General features: G+C 40.0%; 1 protein-coding gene across 1 annotated transcript in view; it reads left to right on the forward strand.

The window, feature by feature from the left end:
• The first annotated feature begins 2,045 nt into the window (after nt 1-2,045).
• Nucleotides 2,046-10,844, forward strand: part of LOC104527696 (zinc finger protein GLIS1-like) — a 10,819-nt gene continuing 2,020 nt past the window's right edge. Inside the window, exons 1-2 of the mRNA XM_010171489.2 lie at nt 2,046-2,202; nt 9,209-9,376. Of these exons, the coding sequence (XP_010169791.2) occupies nt 9,271-9,376 (106 nt within the window). The 5' untranslated portion in view covers nt 2,046-2,202; nt 9,209-9,270. The remainder of the gene's footprint in view (nt 2,203-9,208; nt 9,377-10,844) is intronic.

The following is a 10,844-nucleotide window of genomic DNA, read 5'->3' on the forward strand; positions in this document are numbered from 1 at the left end:
AAGGCTGTCTCAGCTCTATTGCTGAGCTCTTTTTAATATGCACTTAAAACAAAACACAGGTAAGATCTTTTTTCTTCGCATGTTGGCTCTTAAAATTTGGCTTTAGTCCTCTTTATTTTACATGTTGCTGGTCATTGCTCATTGGGCACGGTGTTACCTTTCTCACTAAAAAATTATTTTCCAGTTCTTACTTATTTGGCTGGAAAATATCCTTCACCCATTTAACAATACTGGTTTATTTCTTCAGTTTAGTTGGGGGATATTCAGAGTCTCTGTGGTTTGTATTATATCCCTTATTTTCCTGCTTTGGGAGATGGAATTATTTCAGCATAGGATGGGCTTTGACTGGTTGATTTATTTAAGCCCCTTTTAATAGAGCGTCACTGTGACAGCTTTTGGCAGTGTTCCTCTGCCTCTCGTGTTAAATTTGATTAAGCTGTTGTCACCATTAATTCACAGTTCATCTATATTTACCTCCTGAACGCTCCCATGTAGTGCTCAGCCCTAAGTCAAGCATAGCCTCGCTCCCCACGTTTAATCCTGACTGCTCCAAGAAGCAGTGGTGTAAACTGGTGAGGAACTGCTATTGCGAATCGTGCTTTGCGGCGTCTGAAGGGCTTGTGCAGCGGTAGAGGAAGACATCAGTGATAGGTTCAATTTGGTTTTTAGTTGATTCTTTGTAAGCCTGCAATGGTTTTTGCTCAGTATTTTTTTCCCAGCTAGGTGACATATATTATAACCTGCAGGGGTGTTTTTATTTCTACGCCTCAGGACTTGTAGCTGTGAGGTTTTAGCAGGGTGGCTCTCAAACAGACAGGTGGGGTTTTTGGCATCTGAAGGTTCTAGTGCTGCTCAAAGAGCTGGTTCTTAAGTTTAGCAAAAGCTCCAGAGGCAGCAGGGAGTATATGGTGAACATATGGTCCACGCAGCCCGCACATTTGGCAGTGTAACACTGGGCTATAGAGCAAAGGCCATTTGTCAGAGCTACCACAGGAGGGTAGGAGATGCAGCTTCTACCTGTTTACTCATTGATAGGGTTAGTTTAATGCTGCTCTAAAAGAGTCTTGTAAGTGAATAGCCACGTTGCGGTCCCTTCTGCAGCCTGCCATCTTTCAGGCTGTCAATGGCCAAAAGACAGTTCTCTGGCGGGGGGCTCGTCCCTCCTGGGCCAGCTGCTGTACTAGCCCTTGGTGGGACGGTCACATTGTGGCAGGGAGGAAGCACTGAAGCTTCTCTGCTGCACTGGGGACAGAGGATGCCTGGGGACTGAATGAAGTGGCTTAGTGAGGCTCTCCCTCAGCTACTGCATCTCCTTGTGGGAGTCTTGGGTCAGGGTCTGCTCCCTGAGCAGGACCACCCCAGAGCTCCTGTGCTGGCCTGTGTCCCAGACATCTCGGGGAATTTTCCATCTCTCAGGTACAACCCCTTCTCAGTCTCCCACTGAGCAGTGCCGCCACAAGCAAACACTTACTCAGGCTTTTTCTTTGAAAGGACGGTACTGTCTGTTGCAGTTAAAGCTGTATTTCCAAGTCTAAAAAATCCTTCATGAGGAATAAGTGAAACGAGTGGCTTTTCTTTGTCTTGGCTGAAACTTGGGTGTGAAGCTTTGCCCCATTACAACTACGAAGGCACTTAAACAATTTACTTGCATTTACTCACTCTTAACTACATTACTCAGCTGTTTTCTGGACATGTATCTCAGGTCACAAAATGTTAAATTAAAACTGAGCTGTGTCTAAGTTGTGTATTGAGGAGCAGTGTCACTTTGATCCTGTGATTATGGCTAGTACAGAAAGTCAGTTGAAGGAGCAGAAATCTTTCCTAACTCCCTTTCCTCCCGATGAATACCTGGAAGCAGCACTGCATTGTTAGCTGGTTTTTTCCTACAATATAATTTGTACCCACAAAATGAACATTTCTCTAGTTTGCCCGTGATGGAAATAGGGCCTTTCTAGTCTTCCATTTTCCCATATTGTGATGTGATATGTGAAGTTTTTTCTGTATTTTCTTTTTCTAGGCTTGCTCCCAACATAATCTCTCCACTTGTCAGCCCCCTGAAAGCATTAGTTCCACCTTCCCTCTTGCAGAAACACGGCTCTCCATCATCACACAGCCAGTCACCAAATGGGCAGCAATTTTCTGGAATACCAAATAAACCATATGCTCAGTTTCAAAACCAGTCTGTACAGCAGGGATCTCAAGGTAACTCTTCCCTCTTTTTTTTTTTTCCCTTCTTTTTTAAACTTTCCTAATTCCTTGCTGGGGAGAAATAATTTATTTCTGTTTTTGCATTTTTGGCCAATACTGCCTTATTAAGGGACTGACAGCGTTTCAATGGGAACTCCTGTTTTTTAAGTGGCTTGATAAACATACAGAGTAAAATCTTCACACCAGTTATTGTTGTGATATGTTTTCATAATGGGGAAAGCTATCACAACAGCAGATTTCTTGCATTTATTCAGGTTTTTTAGGATATATTTTCAAAACAGGTCCTTACAAGAATAAGTCGTGCCCCCAAATAACTTGAAATAGCTTCTTCATTTAAAGATGAAGTGAATATTTAGCCCAGACTCACTCCTTGATTGTCAACAAAGGACTGCTCTCACCATGCAGTGGATGGCTGCTAGCTATGCACCTCACCTGACGGGTCATCCAGCCTTCCAGCTTGGAGAGCATCACCCTGCCAAAGCAGGAGCCATCGAGTCCCAAAATACAAGGGCAGAAGCCCACCTTGGCAATGTCCTGCCCAGCCCACTGATAATGATGCACTAGACGTGAGCTTAGACAAAGAAAAAATAATGTTGCTATTTATTATTTGGAAGTTTGGCATCTTTGTTATTTTATATAATAATATGCAAACATATTCTGTACAACTAGAGTGCCAGTGTGATGAGAGGACAGGAATGGGAGCAGCTAAGCAGCTGTCTCACTGCTTAATTTAAAACATTTTTTGTTCTGAATTACCCAGCCTTTTTAATCAGGAGCTTATTTACCTATTCTGGAATTCTGCTGTGGGAACTAATTAATGTTTCTGCAATTTTTGACATATAAATTAGCAAGAGATATTATTATCACAGATTCTTCCAGTTACAGGAGCTTGCATATTTAAGAAATATGTTATATAATCCAGATGGTATGCTGCTTAAGTGTGGTAAATATTCACAGTAAAGAAGTGTGCAGGACATGTGTCTGGTTGCAAGTATAACCAAGCCTGTAAGTTTATACAGGCAGATAACCAGCTTTTGAAACTCGTTTCACAGCTGCACTGTCATTTGTATAAGGTCATTTTTGGCTGGTGAAGTATCACATGTGATCTCTTTACCAGTGGGCAAAATAGGAGGTTTGCTTTCTCTCAGTTTATGCCAAGGCAAGGTCTGAAACAGGAGCTGAACACAAACTCAGTGAGCAGTTCACAGCTGTAACGGGGTTCAGTAACCCAACAGTTCCTCTGCCCTTCGTTCTCTGAGGAGTATTTTCACTCTTTGGTTGGACTGACTTAGTCTGAAAAGTTAAAGTGCATTATATTAAATGATTTGTGCTGAAGGAAAAACTAACTCAACCTGATGCTCAACAGATTATTCAATTTAAAAAGATTAACTCTGTAAGGGAAAAGTGGCAGATTTATGATAGCATATAATGATATATGATTATGTTACTATAATGAGCTAAATAACTACAAACCACAAGAGGAAAGTTTAGCAGCTCATTACTATGGCAGAAACAAATGCATAGACAGAACAAGTTTTGAACCACTTAAATAAATTGACTTTATTCCTTAAGAAAACCACATTTCCTTTTGAATGAATTGTTGCTTTCTAAGTGTTATGTCGTGTGGTTTTGAAAAAGCAATAATTTTCCACTTTGGCCAAATGCTGAAGTATTATTATGAATTCATTATGGAAATGGTCATTCAAAAATCAATTTTGATTAGCAGCCTTTGAACTCAATTGATCTGTAACCTGTACTTTGCTGTACTTGCTCTATGTCTTTTTTGCATCTCAGTTCATTAACAGCACATTTTTCTAATGTAATTTATGGTAATTTAGGAGTTTCAAATTTTTGCCGAAAAAAGGGATAATAAAGTATAGCTGTAGAACTAGGCAGCTGTATAGGAGCTTATAGTGGATGTGAGATTGTTAGACGACAGCAAGCTTTCTCAAGCTGGTAGCAGGAATACTGATAATGAAAGAATAAGCTGACATTATTTATATGTTTAAACCTAGTTGCAGCAAGATCACATGGAAATTATTACATGCTGAAAGAATTTGGCAGGCAATGGAATCCTGTAGTTATTTAAACCTGACATGATTTCTTGTCAGAAATTTTATGGAATTTGAAAAGCTGAGATTTATTTGCACATACATGTAAATGACATGACATAACAAGATGGCATTTAATAGTCATATTCCAATTATTTGCTTATTACATCATTCATTTTAAAGCTGCTTGAAGTTTTCTAGGCTGTGCCTTAGAGAAACAGAGGTAGCCAGTGCGCTGTGTGAAGTGGCTAACTGCAGCTTTTCTGTCACAAATTATTTCAAAGCAAAATTTTAACTAAATGTTATGTTTGGAACTCAGTTTATTCCTTTATTAACTGTTACATTTCTACATCTACTGTACATAAAATATTTAATAGTGATCATTTAAACTGACAGGGCATTTAGTAAATTCTTCACTTGAAAATTAACCTCAGAAAATTTTTGCTTTAAATCAAAAGTGAAGGAAAACCTGAAATCCATGTGGAAAAAGAAATATTGGTGAAACACTGGTTGCCAAATTGGTACTCCACTATTGCTCTCCTAGAAGGCTCAGGGATGTTTGCAGCAGACAAGCCCTCTTGCTTACTTCATATTTTAAGCACTGAAGGGAGTCTTTTTTAAGAACTTGTAAAAAATGTTCCATGTTTATTTCACTCTAATCAACCTTCTGTGGTTGCTAATTGAACCATTGATTACAGGATTTTAATCATATCTTAATTCCTAATACTTTATTTGTAGAGCATTTTAAAAAAACCTAAAGGAACCAAAACTAAATGTCATTAACAAAAAGCTCCTTTGTTTCATACTGCACGTTTAAAAAATGTATAAATGCAATAAAGCTCTGACTTGTATTGCATATGCAAATCAAACATTGTATTGCCTGCAAGCAACAAGTGTCATTTCCTGTAGTTGTGTAAAATGAGTGACACCTTATCTGGCAAGAGCACCTGTTGTTACAAAAGTCTGTGTGGTTGCTTTGACTCACACAGCCTTTCCATCTCTTGTCTAATGACTTTGGGTTTTGGGAACACTCAGCATTTAAACAAGCTGGCAGTTTTCCCTTTTTAATAGTGTAAAAGATGTGTGAGGCTCAGATCCTCTGGAACAGACTGACTGGCCTCTTGAGCCATGCCAGGCTACTGAAGGTCACCAGCAAGAGCCACCTACTAGGTACCAAAATCCCTCTCCACCTGTCCCTCTGAAGCAGCAGGTAGGACTATAGGAAGTGTGTTCAAAATAATGAAAAAAAATCTTACTGACATAGCAACTCACTGATCCCTCAGTCCTTCAGCCTGGAGGTACACAATTTCAATCCCTCCCAAGACTTATTTCTGCCTTCCAGGGCTGCCATTCAGCTGGCTACATTTCAAAATACAGCTTTTAATAATGCAAGCACAATTCTTCCTATCCAGGTGTTGTTTCATGCCCAGTTTAAGTGCAGGAAACATCACCAACTTCTTCCTAGACATCCTAGTAGTGGAACTCCAGATCAGGTTCACCAGCTGCAACTGCAGCTCTTTAGTGTCTGAGATGTAAGGCCAGAGTCCTCCTGAATAAACCACGGCCACTGTCACTCCCCATGACACCTCCGTGCAGTCACACATTCTGAAGATGAGTCATGTAAACACACACAAGACAGACAAGTGCTAGCTGACAGGTCTCCAACCAGGCAGTGAACTGTCTGCTGTAAAATCCCTGCGTAAGCGGTAAAGCCAGCACTGACTCAGTAACCTCAGTGCTCTTGTCTATGCAGAAAAGCTGTCTTTAGTCTTTTGCAATTGCAAAAACTCTTGGGAGTCTCTTTCTCCTTCACCTTTCATCCTCAAGGAGCAGCCACCTGCCTTTAAGTCCACTCCTCCATAGCCATCCCCGTGCCCTTTCCCACGCGCACAGAATGGCTTCCATAGAGCCTCAGCCCTTTCTTACAGGGTCCCACTGTCTCATCGTTTCCATGAAGCTAATGAAAAAGGAAGAAAGCTTCTGTTATACTGCTCAGGTCAGAAGGGTTAAAAGTCCCATTTTTAGTGTCATGGTTTATTTTACCTGACCAGTGTTCTTCCTGCAACCTTTCCCTGCCTTACTCTTTTTAGTTTGCTACCTGCATTTATCACAGCTGCAAGCACGTTAGAACAGGAATGGTGTATTTCTCTGTATGCGCTTTGGGAAGCGCTGAGCAGAAATTTGGTCCTGGTGAATACACCAGTGCAATAACACCAGTGTTTTCCTACACTGTGTCTCTTCATTGGACAGTTCCAGTAACACTTTTTGTGCTGCCTTTTCAGATTATCATGCAGTGATGTTGAAAGATAGATATCTGAGAGGAGAATTTGATTGCTTATGGCAGTTCTTTTCCAGACTTCTGAGTCTGAGGCAGTTCTCTGCCTCAGGTATTTTTTCCTGAGCAGCTAGACAGTGTAACTTAAAACGCTTCAAAAGAAACCCTTACCCACAAGTCCTGAGAACACCCTGGATCCAACTAGTTTCAATCCAGTTCTGTCATGCTTGGCTGTTCTCTGATTTTCTAAGCCACTGTGCCAGCCCTGTAGATCATAAAGATATTTAATTGATTTAACAAAGGCAAGCCTGGGAGCATGACGAAAGGGCAGCAATTACAGAGACAGAGAAAATACACGTCATGCCTTCCCCAGAAGTGATGTGTATAGCAGACATCCTGGAAAAGGTTCAGTTTTCTCTAGCAGTACGTGTAAGTGCTCTCTGCAACCAGTTACACCTCATCTGAAGCCAACTGTCTCATTTTCTTTTTCACTGGTCATCTCAAAAGGGTGTATTTTTAGAAGGCTTACAGCAAGGAGTTCATGTTTTCTAAACAGAAAAGTCAGGATAATTATCAAAAGCCAATCAATAAAGCACTGTACCTAAAACCACATCAAAATATGGCTTTGCTACCTCTCATAAGAGCTCTTTGGTTTTTTGAGCCAAACTCTCCAGGCAGTAAATAGATGTGGCTGTCTATTTATTCCAAGGAAGGACACGCATCATTTAATACTCAGCTTTTCAAATTTCTGGGCCTTCTTCAACATAGCAGCAAATATGAACAGCTTTGGTACAGTGTGCATAGTGCCTTTATCTAATATAGTCGTCCATTAGTACTTCACCAGTCATGGATATCAACCATTTAGGTATTTTGTGGTGAAGGATCATAGGTTCTAAAGAAATGCATCATCTAATCCTTGCAGATTCTGCCAAAACACATATTAAACTGCGAAACTTCAGAGCAAATCTTTCAGCACTTGATGAGTTCATTGCATTTCTACTGAAGAATTGCCTCACTTAGCCTTATTTATTACCACCTTAGAAAAACATGACCAGAATGAACAGACAGACCCTGAGCTTTGCCTGATACTATCTACTTGGTCAAACTTTGGTAGTAAAGGAAAAAGGTAGAAAAAAACCCAAGAGATCTTTCTTAGCAGGAAAAAGCTTATACACGGCGTGATTTGTGAGGGACAAGTTCCACCCAGTGCAGCACCCAGGTGCTCTGGCGATAGGCACAGGTATTTCCTTTCCAAACAAACAGACTGAAGAGCTGCACAACTGGCCCAGCAAGTCGAGTCTCCCCTGGTGAGGGGAGCTGTGCTGACGTCTGTCAGCTCAGGGTCTGCTGATGTCTGCGTTTGACTGAACCACCTGGAGCTTTTGCAGTAGTTCCTTAGGAAATGTTTCAGTCTGAGTAAGGCTGAGGGAAGAAAGACAACAAAGACAACAGCTCCGTATTTGTCTGGCAGTTAGAGGAAAATCCTGATGCCATTTTACTGACTTTAAACCTGACTTGGTTGACTTGAGTCACATATAAGGGAAGGAGCATCATTTCAGAAGGGACTTTGAGAGAAGGTAGGAAAAGGGATAGTTAATATGACTGCGCAATTAGTGTGCAATGCACCTGGAATCAGGAAGAGGTTACTGAGGCAGGAGGAAGGAAGAGAATTAAATCAGACCATGGTTGGTATAAATCTTGTGGCATGGTTTGAGGTTATCCTTATGGGAGCAAGTAACATTTTCTTTTAGGATGTTGGCACAACTTCTAAGTTGTTAAATTCCTTCCTCAGCAATTCATTTGTCCTTTTCTGCTAAATATCTTCTTTTATTGTGTACAACTCATTCACAGCTTCTGCTGGCAAAAACCAAACTGCTGATCCACTGGTAATATGATATTTTTTAAAAAAGCAGGAGATAAGAAATGTAGGGTATGCAGGGGACAGAAGTCAAACATGCCCCAAAAGCAGAATGACTGGGGCAGCCAGAGACCATACAGATTTAGCACTTTTCAGAAGCAAGAAGAGCCTCTAGCTGAACTCAGAATCTCCTGACATCCACCTGGAGTCAGTCCTGTGCCTCTAGTTCAATTTTACTTACAGACTGTGGTCCCCTGTGTTCAGTGAAAGGGGTTTCATTTGAAATAAGAGCAAAAGAGAAGTTGAGAAAGCAGAGGCTTGAGGTTGCCTTAAAGGTATTTTGAATAGTGCTGTCTCCAGCAGTGCATAATGCACAGTGGATGGGAAAAGTCTTTGCTCAACTGAAAACAAAGCAGTGTTATTCATTTAAATACTGCATTATTGTATTTAAATTAAAAGTAATTCATTATAGACACAGTCCCTAAGAGCTGAGCGTCCTGGACCTGATCCAATGGAGTACTTACTACTTAGCTTTGAACACAAGTGGCCTGCTGACTGCATCCAGCTGATCTACTGCTTGAAATGAAGCACATCCTTGAGGTTTTTGCTTGTTGGGGATCACAGCCCACAGCACCTTGCGGGACCGAGTCTGATGTAGCTCTTCTGTTATTACTCCTTACAGAATAGCATGATTGTTTTTCCATAGTTCAAACTGAGGAACTAAAAACCCCCACAATAATAATGAAATGCCGTGACAGAAATGGAGCTAATACCATTGCAGTCGTGTTAAAATGTGTGTGCAATATCTGTTTTCAGGTTACCAAGGCAGCTTTCACTCAATACAAAACTGTTTCCACTATGGAGACTGCTACAGAACAATGGACCAGTCTGTCACCAGCGATGTGCTAACAGGGGACTCCCATTGCTTTAACCCTCTGAGACAGAACGGCTATCACATTCTCAATGCACCTTTACCTTCTACAGGTAATTTATTCTGCCTATAAAGAATTATCCATACGATATTTTTAGTGGGAGGGGAAAAGGACACATTTTATAGTCAGTGTTATTACAAAAATATGTTTGCATAAAAAACTCAGTCACTGAAATTCATTTGCATCTATAAAACTCCCAGAAGGAAAGCAAATTTGTTTTCTTTAATCCTCTTGCATTTGACTGATGGACAAATTCTCCTTTTGTTCTGCTGGATGTCATAGGCAACATACACCTTCAGGAGAGCTGACAAGACACTTCTCACATTTATTGTGTGGGCTATTCATTGTACATCTCGTCAGGAATGCTCAGGCAGGCTTTTATAATCAGTTCAAAGTTAAGAAGATAGGTAACAACTCTGAGGAGAACAGCAGCAGCAGGGACTTCTGTCTGTCTAAGAATAAAAGGATGGCTTTGTTTTGCAATACCACTGTTTACAAAATGGAAAGGCACTGCTTTGATAAATTCAGCTAAAAATATTACTTAGTTCCTTTTCGTTCAGGAGTTCCTTTGTGTTTGTGCTGTTGCACATGCATGGCAATTGCATTTTCCCATTTAGCAATGTATTTGCATAATTAAAATTGGCAACAAGTTATTATAGATAGATTATTATAATACTTCAATAGTTAAGTATTCAGTTTTATAAAGCATGTTTTTCTACTTTTAAAACCACAATTAAGAAGTGACAATTACTGGAATCAAACAAAATGTGAGTGTTGTCAGAGCCATGAAACGCCACCATTTACAGCAATCTTTACTTACATATCTCCAAGAAATCTTTCTTCATGTCTGAAGCAGGAGGGCATCTCGGCTAAGGACGATACTGAAAACATATGCTGAAATGCTTTTTGAAATGGGGCCTGAGTCAGACCGCAGAATTAGAGTTGACTTTCCTGTTTGTTTTGTATTAAAGGAGACTGTTCAGAGAGAGCGTGCATGCATTTGTCTGCTGTTCATACGAGAAAGTGCATGCATCACTAACAAACACAAGGGAAAAGTTTAAGATGAAGTTTCGACTTCAACTTTGAATTCTGTTGTGTTATTCATAAGTTTGATGTTACTAAAACATTTTTTTTCATGTTAATGTCAAATTTCAAGTTTAGATTGACAGCCTGCAATATTTAAAGAACAGACTAAATAAACTTTCCAAAAGAAATTTTAGGAGCAAAGAATAATACTATGGCAAGACACCAACTTCAACAACAGTTGATTTTTCTGTCTGGGGCTAAACTGTTATGAAATGTTTCTGTGTAATATTTTGTTTTTTAGAGCGGTTATTGAGGTATGCAAATACTTAAAAGGCTAAAACATAAATATATATGAAACATATAAATCTTATCTCATCTTTTTGTGTGTAAAATAGAACCATTCAGGTTTGCAAGATTCATCAAGGCTAGGCATTAATTATTTCCAGGCTTTTATAGCACCATTAATATTAAATGAGATCTCATCTCACAGGAAT

The sequence above is a fragment of the Antrostomus carolinensis genome, unplaced genomic scaffold, assembly GCF_000700745.2.
Source record: "Antrostomus carolinensis isolate BGI_N321 unplaced genomic scaffold, ASM70074v2 scaffold38550, whole genome shotgun sequence".
Lineage (NCBI taxonomy): Eukaryota > Metazoa > Chordata > Aves > Caprimulgiformes > Caprimulgidae > Antrostomus > Antrostomus carolinensis.